The 18,367-nt window shown below is 32.1% G+C and overlaps 1 protein-coding gene across 3 annotated transcripts; it reads left to right on the top strand.

Annotated features, from left to right (window-relative positions):
* The first annotated feature begins 365 nt into the window (after positions 1-365).
* Positions 366-18,355, top strand: LOC111709014 (putative neutral sphingomyelinase). 3 transcript variants are annotated; one of them, XM_023482583.1, is made up of 18 exons: positions 367-557; positions 2,333-2,382; positions 3,997-4,026; positions 4,080-4,160; positions 4,628-4,673; positions 6,431-6,476; positions 7,369-7,422; positions 8,152-8,214; positions 10,355-10,410; positions 10,900-11,004; positions 11,542-11,584; positions 12,974-13,050; positions 13,707-13,738; positions 13,871-13,914; positions 15,808-16,263; positions 16,526-16,602; positions 17,183-17,280; positions 17,842-18,355. In XM_023482583.1, exons 1-18 carry the CDS (start codon positions 493-495, stop codon positions 17,943-17,945), a joined length of 1,527 nt encoding a protein of 508 aa, XP_023338351.1. In that variant the 5' UTR covers positions 367-492; the 3' UTR covers positions 17,946-18,355. The 3 variants fall into 3 exon arrangements, with proteins under 3 accessions (XP_023338359.1, XP_023338351.1, XP_023338368.1); XM_023482591.1 differs by lacking the exon at positions 3,997-4,026 and having other exon boundaries at positions 366-557; XM_023482600.1 differs by lacking the exons at positions 16,526-16,602; positions 17,183-17,280 and having other exon boundaries at positions 370-557; positions 17,842-17,960.
* The last annotated feature ends 12 nt before the right edge of the window (positions 18,356-18,367 follow it).

The raw sequence follows: 18,367 nt of genomic DNA, 5'->3' as shown, positions 1-18,367 counted from the left end.
AAATAAAATTGTTTATTTTTATTTTTATTTTCTAATCTCCGATAAAATGAGGTCCTCAAAAACTAAAAATCTCTAATAGAATAAAAATCGTGGGGGTCTCCGATGCCACTTTATTTGAATGGCGATATTCAACCCTGACTCGTACTTTATTGACAAATCAAAAGGAAGATAAGAGGTTTCTCACTAAACAGTGCAGAGAAAATTATCATTTTAGTTACTGACAAATTTGCTTCTCATGCAAATAAGGAATTTTAATTTCCCACTTTTTCAAAATAAAAATTGGAAAATGAACAAATAAAGAGCGATATCAAATAAAAACCATTGTTTTTTGTCGTTTTTCTATTTGAAAACAAACTCTTATTTAGTGATTTTGTAATTCATCTTTGAAAAACTATGCCCAGCCTCCGCCCCTGTCTAAATACCTTACTCTCGGCAACTCTGTTAATTAGTGAAAACATCTATTTTTAACGAGAACCAATTTTCAGAATAATTATGGAAATTAGTATTTTTAATCTAAACTGCTGGGGCCTACCATCCAACACTCCAATTCTAAACAGGAATTTTAAATACTTTTCTTCTTTGCACAAAAAAACAAGAACTTTTTGATCTGATGTTTTTGTACAGAGACTTGAATAAAGGTCCTAAAACCCTTTTTTGTTGTCATCGATAATAATATTAAAACAGCGGATCGAAATTTCTTTATTATTATTTTTTTGTCTAATGTTATTGAACTTTGATATTTCAAACATTTCGAACTGCGATTTCTGCTAGAGCAAAGACACTGCATTAAAATGGATAGGAATAAGTTTGTGGCGATTAATCAGTTCCGTTACACTCACACCCCGCGCGCCGGTGTACATTTGAATATACATATCCAACCCATGCATTCTTACATTGTACTGTACCGCCAATTTACAATTACTAAAGCGGAAGAGGAGTGTGCACTCTACATAGTAAAACAAAGTTATTTAAACAATCCTCCTTTAGTTGTTAAAAAAGTGACTGGTTTTAAAGTTATTTAAACAATCCTCCTTTAGTTGTTAAAAAAGTGACTGGTTTTAAAGTTATTTAAACAATCCTCCTTTAGTTGTTAAAAAAGTGACTGGTTTTAAAGTTATTTAAACAATCCTCCTTTAGTTGTTGAAAAAGTGACTGGTTTTAAAGTTATTTAAACAATCCTCCTTTAGTTGTTAAAAAAGTGACTGGTTTTAAAGTTATTTAAACAATCCTCCTTTAGTTGTTAAAGAAGTGACTGGTTTTAAAGTTATTTAAACAATCCTCCTTTAGTTGTTAAAAAAGTGACTGGTTTTAAAGTTATTTAAACAATCCTCCTTTAGTTGTTAAAAAAGTGACTGGTTTTAAAGTTTTTTTCTTGCATTTTGTTGTTTTAAAAAGCAAAGCACATAAAATAGTTTCAAATTGAAAAGATTTGTTTTCCGGTCCTTCAAATATAATCCTACTAATACAGGGTCCAACGTTATTTAATAAGGTTGCTTCCACTCGATGTGCTCCAATGTACAGAACATGTCTTCTATGATTGATAGAAGAAAACCTCATATGACATCACACTTGCCTCTATAATTAGTAACGTCAAATGGAGTTTTTATCTATTTATCTTAAAGGGAGTGACCGGGTATGTAAGGTAATTGAACTGAGTATGCAGTGTTGTCAAAAACTTCTTTAGGATTCATTTGAGACATATTTCACTTTTTAAATAAAGCGTATCCACCCCCAAATCAGAAGTTTTGAACGTCGAATTTGCGCTCAAACTCAGGATTTACAGATCTTTAAAAAGTGAAATATGTCTCAAAGTAATCCTAAAGAAGTTTTCTACAACACTGCGTCCTCAGTTCAACTACCTTACATAGCCGGTCACTCCCTTTAAGAGACGACATTTTCCGTACATTGGAGTGCATCGAGAGTAAACTCACTTATTAAAGAACCTTGAGTGTCCCAGGAAACTTGACTTGAGAGACAAATTGAATTTTTCTTTAATCTTTGAAATAATTTGATACATTTATTAGTAAACCTAATTTTAGGGGTAAAATTCTTGAATTAATTATCACAAAATACCCCTCCGGTAATAATTAAAGCACAATAATGGCAGACCACATTTTGGAAACGCCTGGACAGTGGGAATTGTGATTACTGTTTTAAGAATCATACTTATAAAAGTTGTTAGACGAATGATGCCGTAAATTATTTCAAAGTGTAAAGACGACCTTCAAGTCGTCACTCAACTGTCATGTTTCTTGGGACACCAATTGTATGGTTGTTTACGGTTTATATCATCAATAATTTACGTCTAAAAAAGTTAATTTAATTGATTTAGTAAGTTCAAGGAAGAGAGAATAGCAGCAATAATAAGGTTTATTATAGCAGGTAAAATCTTCTGGTATTGTAAAACTTGAAAATAAAAAGACGACCTATAGACTCAATGCTTTATTTCAAGGGCGTACACAGGAGGAAGCGGCAACCCCCTTGCAGTGCCCCCCCCCCCTAGAATTCAGAGCTATCATACTTTTAAAATCCGAAACTGAAGATTGAAGAACATAAAAAAAATTTGTTTGTTGTTTTTTTCTGCTAGTTTTGTTTGAAGGAGATATAAAGTAGTAATTGTAAGGTAATTGGACTGTATGTGTATAACTTTAAAGTATCCAAGAAGTCAAATGTTTTGAAATTTTGTCCTCCTGGGGGGGGGGGGGAGTGGGCAAAAAAAATTTGCGCCTTCCACATAATTTGCCCTACATTTTTTTCTGTGTACGCCCTTGCCTTTTTTATTAATCCAATTAACCTGAAACACAGCATTTTAAGATCATTTTAGTAGACACTAGCTGATTTCTAATTTAAGATACTGATACAACTATTTGCTTTATAACAACATTACATCCACCTAAAATTGATTAAAAGTCGTCTGCAAATCCTACAGACAAATGCAGAGTTAGACAGGCACAGCATATGGACACTGGACAGTAAGAAAGTTAATCTGGTTCCAGAGAATCAACCATAAAGTTCAGAGAGACAACCAGTAGATAAGAAGGGAATAGGAGCAAGTATTGTGATTTCATCTGAGTGCCATACATTTCACTTTTATTCTTAAAATAAAAAATATTTAAAATTCAAAAATCTTTATCCCATTTCATTCGTTCTGGATGAAAATCTTGAAATATAACCTTAAAGGGACTGTCGGCGTAATTTCAAAAGAACCTCCATGCAAAAATGGTAATGGCCTGTTTCAGAAGAGGACCCTTGAAACATTTTTTTAAGTCAATAATTTGAAAGATATTATTGTTCAAGATCTAGAAGTGTTTAACTCTAATAAATCCTGCAGTAAAAATACAATTCACTTTTGTACAGGAACCACAATTAAAAATAATCATTTTTTTAAAATTATGAATACATAATATCAAATTCATACGTAACCAGACAATCTTTTTTAGTGTGCCGTTGTACATCGGGCATGGCCATTTTGCACGGATCGCCAATAAAATTACACTTACAGTCCCTTTAATCTATAAAGAAGAAACTTAAAACAAATGTTTTCCCCCTTTTAGAAATATTACAGGGGATAATTGTATTGATTAATGATTGGTTTGATCCATGTTACAGAGCAGTGACTACTGAATAATGTATTTAACTAAAATGTCACGAGAAAAGTCTAAATGTTACTACTTCCCTGAAATTTTTATAACTGCACGTAGGAAAATGATAAAAACACTTGAATTCAATTTTATAACTTTAATAAATCCTTTATTCATCATCATTGTTGATGGGGTTTAAAGTAATTTCAAGTGACCCTAAATGCAAAAATGGCAAAGCCCGATTCACAATAGTACCCTTATCTAGCTCTGATGATAAAAATGTCATCTTTTTTTCTTATAAAGTTCTACATACTGTACAATGAATATTTCATGTTAGCATATTTTTTACAGGATTTTCAATATTTTTGGTTGATTTTCTAACATTAATTATTAATCAATGTTTATCCAATTACAGAAGAGAAGTTCCACTTCGTTTTCTTACAAGGTAAAATAGAAATAAATAAATAATTTTAAAAGTTTAAAATGAAAATGTTTTAGAGGTTTGGTTGAAGTCAGATTACCAGAAAATGAAAGAAGCTTGGTGTAAAAATCTTCCACACTCTGTTTATTTCAAAAAAGGCATATTTTTATTATTCTTTAACATTAATATACATAAATAGTCTATAAACCAAAACATATTAAAAAAAACATATTTCGGTCAATTGATGGTTAATATATTTTCCTTTTCTGAGTTTCGGAGGATAGATAAAAATGTTTTGATTCTGTCACTTTTTAGAACATGATCTGCAGCCAGCTTTTTTTGGGGGGATATCTCCAGTCCCTAGTGTTTTAATGGCTAAGAATTTGGAAAAAGTAACGATAAAGAAATTTGATTTTTTTTCTTTATTGACAAAATTTGATAAAAGATGGTCCACAATCATGATCATAATGGAGCCGAGGGGGGGCGAGAGGGGGACGAAATCTGCTGAGGGGGGTGGGGGAGGCGAAACTCGGTTCGCCCTCCCCCCCTTAGTTGCGTCACTGCAAAGAATTTCCTGGAGTTTTTTAATTATGCTGTTTGATTTGAAAATATGTTGACAATCTAGGACTACTTGGCTCAGGGACATGTATTTTTAGTAAATATGCTCTTAGGTAAGATACAATAACAGTTTGTGATTTTTGCAAACAAAACAAAAAATATGTTTATGAAGGTGTCGTTGTGTAAAATTAACAAATTGAAACATTCAGAAAATATATAAAAAAAAAAGATTTCATAATCGTTCACAAATTTAAACTGTTTAGTTATAAATGATTAGTTAGAGAAATATCTTTCAAAGACAGAAGAAAACTTTTATCATCATTTGTTAGTTTACCTCAAATAGTTTATCAAGTATCAAGAAGGGAGGGAACGGCCGTCACGTGCCTCCAAGATTTGCTATGCAGCACTGAGCCTCCTCTATTCAGTACAAATTTTATACTAAAACTTTTACACAAAAAGGAAGGTATGAAGAAAACACATTTTTAATTTAATTTGATATGATTTGCTAAATCTTTGATTTAAGCATATCTTTTTGTCGATTATTTTATTTAGATAATTGTTTAAAACAAAAATTTTGCATTTTAAGATTTATCTTAACATAAATAATATTTCAAACAAGGTTTTTCTTAAATAAAAAATTTTAACAAATCAAATCGAATTTAGTTTATAATTTTTTTCTGTATTCTTCCTTTCCGTGTAAAAAAAAACTTTAAAGCATAGCAGAGGCTCGGTGCTGCATAGCAAATCTGGGATGCTGATGGCGACCCGGGGGTTCCCAAAACAATCTTTTTTAAAAACGTTTTCGTTTTGTCTTCTTCATTTTTAAAACGAAGTGAACTTTTTTTCCCGTCAGGACATTTGGAGGAAAATGTACGCTAGATTCTGATTCTGTATATTTATGAGAAGTTGTCTTCATTTACCATTTTATCATGTATGATTAAGGTGATGAAGAAAATGTGCAATTCTTTTTATAACCCAAATAGACCATGAATAAAATCAACCACCCCCCCTCACGAAATTTTGGTTTATTTTCATATCCCTTTTCCACGTACTGCACCTAATAACAATGATCAGTGTAGTTGATTAAGCTAAATACACACGTCAGAATCTAGCGTACATTTTCCTCCAAATGTCCTGACGGGAAAAAAAGGTTCACTTCGTTTTAAAAATGAAGAAGAAAAAACGAAAACGTTTTTAAAAACGATTGTTTTGGAAAGCAACCCTTCATTAATGATCGCTAACGACGACCTTTCTTTAACGATCACCAGCGAACTTTTAAAGAGAAAATACATTTTTTGTTTGTAAAATCTGAGGTCAGAAAACATTTAGGTTATTTGTCAGGATTCAAGACAACATGCATAACTTTATCTTACAAAAAAATGAAATTAATTGTCATGTAACTCAGACTCATTAGAGAAAATTATTTCAAAAACGATCGTTTTTAAAAAAAACTATTGTTTTCAAACTCGATTGTTTTCTAAAACGATAGTTTTTCTTTTTTGAAAGTTTAAAACGAGTGGTTCGTTTTCAAAAACGATCTTTTTCTCTAAAAATGAAGCAATCATTTTTTTTAAATAAAAAACGAAACGAAAAGCGTTCGCTTTTAGTTCGTTTTCAAAAACGATTCACAACCCTTCATACAATTCAACTGTATTTTACGTTCACTAAAAATAACAATTCAATTAAATTAAATTAAAATGGAGGTGATAAATTTAGAGCTGAATTAAGTTTGCAGTAAAATTAGTGCAGGTTTACGTGTTTTTTTCTTTTCATTTTATATATACCAATGACGTCAAGCATAATTTCTTCAAAATCGCGATGCAACCTATTATGCGTGTTAACCTATTTGGTTTCATACAAAAATATTAAGTTTCCCGGCCTTTCATGAGTACACTGTAAATGGATTTATACACCAGGTAAAACATTTTAAGATCCTCCATCTAAATACAGTAATAACCAGAAAACAATGGAATAGGAAGACGACATTACAGCAATACTTAAGTGTATTTGATGGTTTTACAAAGAAAAAGTTTTTCCAGACACTTATTAAATCACTTATATTGTGAAATGGGTCTGTTTACGTTGCACAATTGCTGTGTTTCATGGTCATTGACCTTTTTAAAGTTAAAACCTATTTCTCACAGTCGTCTAACTATTCCAGAGTTTTTTGGTTATCACTGTAGTATAAATTTGCCAATTTTTTAAAAATAAATGTAAATTTAGTTTAAAACTAAAATTTTATTGAAATTCCTTTAAAAAAATGGGTTTTATAAAATTCTAAACAAATTATTTTCTGCAAACTTTTTTCTTCTTCTTTATTATTGATAAATAATATTTACTAAGATTTAGATAAAGTAGTTAATTATTGAAATTATTAGAAGTGCAAGGCTTTATTGTAATCTAGTTTTAAACACCTAAGAAATTCTAAATTGCCATCAAATAAATTTATTGAAGAACAGAGCCAAATTCATCTTCAAATATTGTTTGCAGACAGAAAGTAAGATTAGTAGATTGTCTAGTAATGTATGGAGGAAAAGCACTACTTTTCAGATGAAGATTTTTATTCTCAAAAATGTTTGATAGAATCTCATAAAACTGTGATAAATGATAAGAATGAAACCAAGTATTTGTCTTAAGATGAACCGTTCTTAAGGGGGCTATAGGAGCTTAGCACCCCCCCTCCCTCCCCTCATCTATGGTTTTCAGGCTCCAACGGTGCCGAGGCCCACTATAAAAATTTAATTTAAAATATTTTTAGCCCCCTTTCAAGGTCAATTCCTGAGTATGCCCCTAGTTTTATTTTAAAAGGTTTGGTTTGGTGATGCCTGGGCTACAGCTGGGATTGGTACAGTGCAAACTCAGGCAATTTTCTAATAAGGCAACCTGCACCAGTAGCGCAATGCCGTAAATCCATTTTGAGAATAATTTGCGGGTTGGAAGATTCTACAGGAGTATGGGTTGCCATCCTCCTCTCAGTATAAAGTTTTCAAATTTTAAATCATATGAAGGCCTAGAAAATTTTATTAGACTGCTAATTTTAATTTGTTAACCCCATAGAGAATAGAATATATATTAGAGGGGAATTTACTAGAAAAAAGTGTAAAACGGCCATTTTGTTGTACTGTTTCCATACTGCAGGTGTACTTCGCATATTTGTGCTATATAACCTTTTGGGCCCTGGAATATCATTTTATAGAAAATCTAATATTATTGTTAAAAGAAAACCAAATTATGAAATAGGCTGGTTTCATAATTGACCAATGATCATTTCACATAGACTCTATGCCTTCCACTTTACAAACGATGATTTTCCGTTTTAACTATAAATCAAATGATGTTTTTTATTCACCTAATTCATTATAAAGTTTATTTAACAGTTTAAAAAAATCGAAATTGAAATGAATAGTCTAGGGAACATACTGTATTAATGTACTCTACTGCATATAATTTGTGAACATTTACATGATTTGTACACTTTAAGCTCCCTTTCAGGCTGAAAGGGACTGAAAAAAATCATACCGAGGGATGCTTTAAATTCCCATCTAATATATATTCTATTGTCTATGGTTAACCCCCGTATGCTGTTTATAGATAAATGAACAGCTGATTACTCTAGCTGTCACCCACTTTCATGCGGAGTATGATACAAAACAGGTTTTTAGATATTTTTATAATGTTACTCATAAAAAATGAAAAATGAAGAATAGACAGATTTTTAACAGTTAATCCAGAAAAATAATGATCAATTATGCATTTGTCAGACTAATGCTGAGATGGCGCTGAGTAAAATTAATTTATTCCAGAAACCTTTTAAATATTCTCAATCAAAAATTATGGGAATTAATTGGGGTTCTAATCAAATTGAATCTACAATATTCTTAAATGTGTTTATATTAAAAAGGTTGTATTTAATAAAAATTCTATCTATATAATAAAGCAAGACATTCGTATATATATATATATATGTTGCCTATAGACGGCCAAACGGCTGGACCGATTGGACTGAAATATTTTGTGGACGCTCATGGGTGGCCGGGGGGTGTTAAAGCCTAAAAAAATCGAAAATATTTTTATTCAAATCGGGCTCTTCAGCTAGTATAAAATAAGAAGATGGAAAGAAATTATCATTATTTGAGTATTATCGGAGACCCCACTTCATCGGAGGCCTATCTTATCGGAGATCCTCGCCTTTTCACTGGAGACCCTGAGCTTTTCATCAGAGACTCAAGGTTTTCAGTTAAATCCCCATGGATTCCTAAAAGCTTTTCATCCTAGATATTTTCGTTGGAAACACTTAAACTATTCATTAATAGGGTCTCCAACGAAATTTCGTTGAACGAACATCGCAAAAATGACGAACAAATTTCATCAAATATTTTTGCTAAGTTCGATATTTTTTTTACCTCATTTTCGCGAAAATTTTTCGTTTAATATGGAAAAAGTTTTTCGATAAAAATCAAATTTTTTGCATTTTCCAAAAGTTAAACTAGCAAATAGTCGTCTCAGGTAATGGCTGGACGAAATTTCGCAAAAAAAAAATTAGGGGGTACCTGGCAACAATCTAGAGGTCTCCGATAAATATCTGAGGTATACGATGAAATCTGGAGGTCTCCGACGAAAATCTAGAGGTCTCCGATATATAAAAGAGGTATACGACGAAATCTGAAGGTCTCCGACGAAAATCTAGAGGGCTCCGACGAAAATCTAGAGGTCTCCGACGAAAATCGAGAGGTCTCCGATGAATATCTGAGGTATACGATGAAATCTGGAGGTCTCCGACGAAAATCTAGAGGTCTCCGATATATATCAGAGGTATACGACGAAATCTGAAGGTCTCCGACGAAAATCTAGAGGGCTCCGACGAAAATCTAGAGGTCTCCGATATATATCAGAGGTATACGACGAAATCTGAAGGTCTCCGACGAAAATCTAGAGGGCTCCGACGAAAATCTAGAGGTCTCCGACGAAAATCTAGAGGTCTCCGATGAAAATCTGAGGTATACGATAAAATCTGGAGGTCTCCGACGAAAATCTAGAGGTCTCCGACGAAAATCTAGAGGTCTCCGATATATATCAGAGGTATACGACGAATTCTGAAGGTCTCCGACGAAAATCTACAGGGCTCCCTCGAAAATCTAGAGGTCTCAGACGAAAATCTAGAGGTCTCCGATGAATATCTGAGGTATCTGTTTAAATCTGGGGGTCTCTGACAAAAATCTAAGGGTCTTCAATACAAATCTTTGGTCTCAGATGAAAAACTTGTGGTCTCCAAGGGAAATCTGGGGAAATGAAATGATATGAAATGGGACTCCGACAAAACATAATTTTTGCCCAGACTTACAGTTAAACCGTAAATAAGCCATACCTCGAAAGAATTTATCATATGTTGTCTTGACAATTTTTCAATGGGCTTTATACTTTTTCATGTGAATCTCAGTATTTGTGAAAATAAACAAATAGCTATGAATATACGGGTCATTTTAAAGAGCTCCATATAATCATTTAATTAAAAACTAAATATCTGCAACACTCCATTATCAGAAAGTAAAGAATACGACATTTGATAAATTCTTCCGATGTATTGCTTATTTAGGGTTTTACTGTAGAATTAAAAAATAATCAGTTATATATATGCTCACAATAATGTGCAAAGATCAAAATAAAATGATTTTGTTTCTGAAAATTTTAGAATATCGTCAATCAAAAAAATTACTGAAAGTTTCCACTAATCAAAATCAAATGAAAATCATCTTCGTCATAATTTTTTTTTAATCATATACTTTTTGTACTATAGGAACCATTCTTGGTGGACAGAGCAGTTCAGGCCCTCGAAGCCTCAGAAATATTAAAGTATGACCTTCCCAATATTACTTTACAATATTAATAAAATATCTTTGATTAATACCAGCAACAATTCAAAGAATTCAAACTATTTGATTCATTAGAAATATAATTATATAGTGCGAACTAGAAGTCGACTTTTAGACTCAAATTAAAACTTTAGAACTGGATTGAACATGAGACATGACAACATGTGCTTTGTAACAACGTCAAATACACTTGAAAATCGCTTTAATGTGTTTTTTTCTATTTCACATTTTTTGGTTCTCACTGTAGTTCTTGTTTTGATTATTATAATCAAATAAAAACTTGATTAATTACTTGCCCTAAACTCTAATTTTCCAATCCCTATTTTTCTGCAACTTGATGCAGTATATTTGAAACTCTGCTGCCAGTATGTTTGGAATTTCAACTTCACATTTAATAGGGTTGGAAAATTTTAGTGCAAGACAAGAAATTAATTGCGTTTAGAGAAAATATGCTTAATCTCTTATTTAGGAATTGTGCTGAATTTGTTATATTGGCCGGTGATTTCAACTCCGAGCCCGGCTCGATACCTATTTCTATTCTATCTCAACATCTCACGGATTCACGAGGATTAGGGTCAGCGCAAATTAACAGTTACCTTAACTCTATTCCTACTGCAGGCGTGGGGCTTACATAGTATAAGTATTGAAAGTGGTTGACATTCTTAAAAATTAAAAACTTCACACCAATAAATGTTGACTTTAAACTACCTGCTTGAGTCCTCAGGATTAATGTCTAAGCACATAATTTTATCTTCTCAGATTTTTTATAAGTATGCCTTATTTTTACGCTTTTTCAAAGAGACTTTGCACATTTGATTTTTTTGCTAATTGCATACGAGGCTTTTAGAATATTGTTTTAAATCAAAAGGTCCTTATGACGCACATATAGATTTTCAAATACCTATTCATAAATTAAGACAGAGGTCTTTAGTGGATTTTTTTGTTTTTATTTGCGAATTTTCAAAAATAGAAAAATATAATTCTCTTTTAGATTTGCTTTGAGTAGAAAATATTTGTAAAAATACTTGAGTGATGCTTGACCTCTTTCTTAAATAAATCAAATAATTTTTATTATACTAAACTAAATTTGTTTTTTTGTTTTTTTTCTCAGGTTGCATTCACCCACTTGGTCACATCCTTCCAATTCCTTCAAGGTTAAAACTTTTTACAAAAAAAAACAATTACAATCCAATTTCGTAGACCTTTGATATTTCAAACATATAAATTCTGTTAGATAAAATAATCCGATTGTTTGAAACATCAAAAGTTTCCACCATCAGGTTTCTGGAAAGATAAAGGGATTAAAAATTATTTTTTGTTGCAAATTTCTTTTAGAATGTAAAGAAAATTCCAGTTTGGAAAAATTGCACTTCTTAATGTTTACATGCCATTTGCTATAAGCTTATTTTTGCATTATGGTCACATGGCAGTGCACTGGGAAAATATATTGAACTTAATTATTGCCACCTCCACACACTTTTCTAAATGTCACATAGAACTATTTGCTTACATGGGAGGGGGAGGGGGGTTCGTTATGAGTTTGTATTTATATCTATTAACAGTTTTTTCTACCCAAAACTTGACTTTTAACATCAATTTATTTCTTTGTTTTTGTACAAATCTATAAGTCTTAAATATTTTTGTTAACGTGAGCCCTTACTTAAAGAGACTGTCGTGAAATCACGTGACCCTTCTTATTAAGAGGGACATGTCCAATTTACTATGCACCTTAAAGATGATGTTGTCATTTTTTTATTAACTTGAAAAGAGTTTAATTTTGATAATATCTCCCAAATTGTTTCTACAATAAGATGCCCAAGTCTCTTTGGCAGAATTTTTTAAATCTTTTTGTAGGGGAGTCAGAAAAAATAGATGTCATTTAACAAACAAAAAACTTTCTTTATTTCAAGCTCTAATTACAAATTATAAATTTGAGCTAGCTTATTAATTTTTAAACTAAAAATATTCATAAAAGTCCAAGTTATTTAGCTGACCATAGACCATCACTCAAAACTTCAAAATCTATAAAGAAATGATTTCCAGTTTTAGCACCCCAGCAGTTTATCATTAAATGCATCTCCTACCTCTTCTTATTAAAAGTTTTAGTAAATTTCCAATCAAAAACTGAATTTCCAAGAAGCTTCTAATTAATTGTCTATTGTGTTGTTTTCTGACAAACTTGCAAAATTTGAGACTTGTGTTGTTAGAAATGAATTTAGATGAATTTAGACCAGATTTTGACAATTTTGGTTTTTCGATAAAGGGAAATCTGAACGACATTTTATAGAGTTTTGGTCATTAAATAAGTGCACATAAAAGGCAGACCACGTTTTGGAAACGCCAGGACAATGGGATCTTGAGAATTAACCATTTTTCTTCTCTAATCATGGTTGCGAACTTAAATGCCGCAAACTATTTCAAAGATCAAAGACGACCTTAAAACTGTTTTTCAACTGTCATGGTTTGTGGGACATCCTGTATGTACTATGTATAATCACAGTACGCCACCGATAGCTCAGAATTTTTAGTTTTCGATATTTAAGGATCCTTCAGAAGCTCCGCTTTGTTTGGATTACGTATTCTACTCCTCATCCTTATCTTTAAGAGCTGTCGAATCCAGGTCGTTTAAGTTGAAGGAATTGTTTTGGAATTTTTCTGAGGGGTGTATCATATGAATTTGATTCTCTGGAGAAAGTCAATATTTAATGTTTTTAGTTATATTTTAAGAATATCAATGACAATGTCATGCTATATAGCCTTTAAACCTTAAAATTTAATAATTGATCATTGATCTTTAGAGACATATTTTGTTAATTCCTATGATTGCCGGACTGTATTGGTGCAAATAATTGTTACTACACTGGAAACCAAAACACTGTGAAATAGGAAGACGACCTTTTAACAATATTATATGAATTAATTCCATTTTTTGTAATTATCCTGAAAATCAACTTCTTAAGTGGAAAGGATCTGAAATTCTGAACGTGTAAACTGCAGAATTGCTGTCTTTCATTTTCATTTGATTTCTTAAAATCACAATTTTAGTTTAATAGTCGTCTTCCCATCCAACAGTTTTAAGGTCTTGCACTGTACAAAGTCGATGTTTTCTTACATTTCTTTTCAAAATTAAAAACATTTGCACGATTTAAAAATTCCTAAAAATCTTCAATGTTCAAATTATTTTTGATTAATACTTTTTAAATTTTAGATAACTGTCAAACAATAATAGTCCTAATTTCAATGATAATGAGGAAACCCTGCATACACATTTTTTAGGTGCACAGACCCTTTACCATATAGAATACCAGGGATACTTAAATTAACATGAATATTTTCAAAAATCAAGAAAGTGAAATTTTATCTAATCCCATTTCAACCAAAAATATTTGAAAAGCTTTTCAAAAATATTCATCAACAAATGTATCATTTTTGTGGGCCAGGGAAACACTTTTCTTACTCAGACCATCAAGCTGTTCTTGCTCAGGTCAAAGCAAATTATTAGAAATTAATTTTATTATGCAAAAAAAGATTAAAATTCATTTATAAGCAAGGTTGATTTGTTCTTGATATTGAAATGATTGTTAAGTACAGAGTTACAAAGGATGAGACTATAATAACGACTTTAAATGCCGATAAGAAGGTTCATTTTTATGAAACTAAATGATTTGGTAAAGCAAAAAATGTTTACACCAGTAGAGAACCATGAATGTAAAGAAAAATTTTAGATAAATTTCGCATATTTGTCTCTGAAGTCATCTTGTGAATAATCTTGTACTTGTTGTTATCTTAAACCCTTGTTCAACTTGTTATATATGTAGCAAATATCTACTCCATAACAGTTTTACTCGAGACGTATCTATCCATATCTTCTCCTAGCCAAGATCAACCAGGATTAACTCTTCGTTTCTGAATGCCACAATGGCAATATCTCAACCAGGCTTAACTCTCCGGTTCCAAAGGATGCACAATCCCAAATCTCAACCAGGCTTAACTCCCTAGCCATAAAAGCCACACTGGCTATTAAAATTGCTACACAGGCAATTTCTCAACCAGGCTTAACTCCCTGGTTCTGAAGGACACACAGTCCAAATCTCAACTAGTATATTTCAACAAGGACCCAAGCTATCTTTCAATCTAAATTCTAAAGGACACACAGTTCAAATCTCAACTCGTATAATTCAACAAGTACCCAAGCTATCTTTCAATCTGAATTCTATCAGATTTCTAATTATCCAGGCAAGATCTCCACTCGTATAATTCAATGAGATAACAAGCTATCTTTCAAACTGTATTCGATTCAATGCCATATACTCAAGGCACAATCTTCACTCGTATAATTCAACGATATCACAAGCTATCCTTTCAAGCTATATTCGATTCAATTGCCAATCAGCTAGGCAAAATTTACACTCGTTTGTTTCAACGAGAACACAGACTACTTCTAATTCCGTAATCAAAGCAGAGTCTCAATCAACTAACTTTATTCAATGGCTTAGGTTACAAGGTTAACAGGAATTAATGTAATTAAATTCCTACGATGTTATTGATATCACATGATTAAGACCATAATATTACGTATTTATCGCTCAGTTAAAGTTTAAGGTAGATATCTAAAGGATTAAAGAGATATAACGCAGCTAATCTATCTCGATCCGTATTTTATAGCGTAATTTAAGTATGTCGCTTGATTTGAGCTAATCATGTTAAGTATTCGATTGAAACGCAGTTGGAATGAATAATTTCATTATGTCTAAGTTTAAAACATTAAATCATTTATGACGTACAACGTACTGCAAGTTTACAGAAGATCATGTTTACACGCTTTTTGCTACATATCTACTTTGCATTTTCCAGATTGCCTTAACTATTTTTTAGTCGTTTTGCATTTTAATATCCCAGAGGCCGAATTTAAAGAATTTGAGCCGAAATTTGGTTTCTTTCACTTACAATTGTATTGAATTTTTCAAGATTTAAGCCGGTGCTCAATTAAAACCGGTTTTTGTGGGATTTGATACGCGGCTTAAATTCATTAAATTCTGATACGGACTATTTTGATTATTTTTTGGTCGATTTTTGAAATAATCAAATTAGAATTTTTTCATATTTTCATCGGCATCAATCACCTGTTAAAATTCAGGCCAGAGGAGTTTAACCGTTTCTACGTCTGTGTTTCACAATACTTTTAAAAGGCAAAATATTTGAGTGAAGATATTAAGTTTGAAATCTTTCTCGTAAAGCAACAGTAAAGCATAATATTCCGTGTAGCTGCTACAAAAAATCTAAAAAAATTTATGTATTTGAACAATATATGCAATTGTCAAGGGCCTAAACATATAAAAATATACATTTCGATCACTAAATTTTAAATTTAATTTAGATTACTGTTGCTCCGTCAATTGACAACAACTACTCAAAGATTGAGAAAAATAAGTGTACTGAATCCAATCCACAGCCTGAATCAAACCTACAGCCTGAATCTAAACAACAGACTGAATCTAAACCACAGCCTGAATCTAAACAACAGACTGAATCCGAACAGCAACCTGAATCCAAACAACTGCTTGACTCTAAACCACAGCCTGAATCTAAACAACTGCAGACTGAATCCGAACAGCAACCTGAATCCAAACAACTGCTTGACTCTAAACAGCAGCATGAATCCAAGGAACTGTCTGAACTCAAACATTTCACAAACTCCGAACTGAATTCTGCTGTTCAGAACCTCCTGTTGACAAGTGTAACCTTTCATGAACAGGAGATTAGTAATACTAAACAAATTATGGCTGTTTCCTTTTTGTTTCTTTTATATCATCTTGTAAAACTGATCAACCAGGTAGGAATGGGCAGCTTTTACTTTTTAACTTTTTTTCGTTAACCACAAAAAAATACTTAAAAACAAAACGATTGTTTTGAAAACAATAGTTTTTGCTAGTATCGCGTTTTGGGAAAACGAAATTTTGGTATGATTTCTTGGTTCGTTAAATGTAATAATCGTTGACAATCATAGCAAATCGTTTTCATATATATTTTTTTTATGACGAAACGAAAAATTGTCATTTTTATCTTTTAAAACTGATGCTCATCCCCACTGTTAGGACTTAATCACAGTTCTTGTCCTTATCCCCGTCCTCTCTGTTACAGTCCTGTTTCCTCCCGATCATCTTAATTATAGGCAGGGGAAATGTTTTCCAACTCGTGCCCCTTTTATAATATTGACGCCAAATTAATCCAGAAGTTAGAACTAATGTGTTGTGTGAATTGCGGGATCTTATACAGACCAACAGGAAAATTTAGGTCCTCTTCGATATCCCATGAATTGGTCATACCTTGTAGAGATAAATTTAATTGAGGAATCAAGCATATGATTCTTAAATTAAATCCGACTATTTGGGAAATTGATGTTAGGTACTTTCCCAAAGACATTTTCCGAATTTGTAACTTCCCAATGGTATTTTCCCAAGTGGCAACTTCCCAAATGTGCAATTTCCCAAGCGGCAATTTCATAAGTCTGTCCTAGCCGCAACGCATGGCCCCCTAGCCTATTATAGCTGTAGCACTCGGCCCCCTAGCCCATCCTATCCGCAGCGCGCGCTCTGCCCAATTTGCAGCCTGCAGCGCCTGGGAAATTGATGCTTGGGAAGTCGCCCTTGGGAAAATGTCTTTGGAAAAGTACCTAACACCTAAACCACATAGAAGAAGAAAGTGAGTGGGTGCGGCGTAATTTATAAGAAAACATCAACTCCTGGATTTAGGTTTTTCATTAAGATCTTATTAGATCTGATCGGTTCACAGCTACCCTTTTATCATGAGCTTAGTTTGGTCGTATCTGCTCTACTTCTACTTGGTTTAGGGAAAACATTAAATACTTTGAATTATTTATATCTTCGAAAATAGAATCTTTGAATTCTTTAATCCTTATGGTGTATTATACTTTTTAATTTTCTAAAATAAAAAAATTATTATTTTTGTGTCAACCCTTAAGCGAAAGCGCAATTTCAAGAAGGAAAATGCCTTCAACAATATCCTTTAACCATTTTCCTGATCATCAAGGGTAAATATCATCCGCGTGTTTATCTCTAGAATTGTGTTCAAATTGTTGTAAAACTGAAGTTATATGTGTTGTAAAAACTGACGTTACTTATGTTACATTCGACAATCCAGAATATTCTATTTTCAAAATGGTGCAGTTTTTAACAATTCGAATTTAAACTTTTACCTTTTTCATCTAAAGCACGACACACAAGTGTTGTTGGTTAAAAATGTAAAAAAATAGTGCTTCAAAAAAGGGCAGGCGAGTTTTTAATGTCAATCCATGAAGGCACCGGTCTACGGGAAAAAATCTCAGGAAGTTACTTGAAACATTGAATAAAATAATGAATTATTATTTCTATTTCTGTTGTTGATGTTCTAGGAGGATACTATTTACCAGTTCTTGTAAGAAGATCAACTAGGATGAAAGCGTGGATTGGAAACCCAATAATATCAAATCCTAATCTTCCAAATCCCAGATTATAAAACTTTGGCAAAATCATGAACATTTGATTACTAATCACTGAATCCTTTGAACAATGCAGCTGGATTGATCAGCTCAATGTAAAAAAGTTATCAAATATTTTTTTGTTTTATTTTATCAACTTCTGTTTTTATAAGTGTAAAATTATCAAATAATCTATTTACATAAAGTATATGTTTGTTTGTTTTTACGTATTTGCGAAAATTACTCATGAACCACTTGACCGATTTGCCTCAAATTTTATCGGGGAATTCGATAGACCACGGAATGGTATATAAGTTCTAAGTTGATTGGTTTGGCTTATTTAGGAAAACTACATGAAAAGCTGGGATTCCGAGATATTTAAAAAATAAAATTAACATACTTACAATTTTTTACGTATTTACATATTTTAAATAAAGGATGTTTTCAATCTCATATTTTT

Source organism: Eurytemora carolleeae, unplaced genomic scaffold, assembly GCF_000591075.1.
Source record: "Eurytemora carolleeae unplaced genomic scaffold, Eaff_2.0 scaffold168, whole genome shotgun sequence".
Lineage (NCBI taxonomy): Eukaryota > Metazoa > Arthropoda > Copepoda > Calanoida > Temoridae > Eurytemora > Eurytemora carolleeae.
The sequence above is the reverse complement of the archived record's forward strand: the minus strand, read 5'-3'. Positions and strand labels throughout refer to the sequence as shown.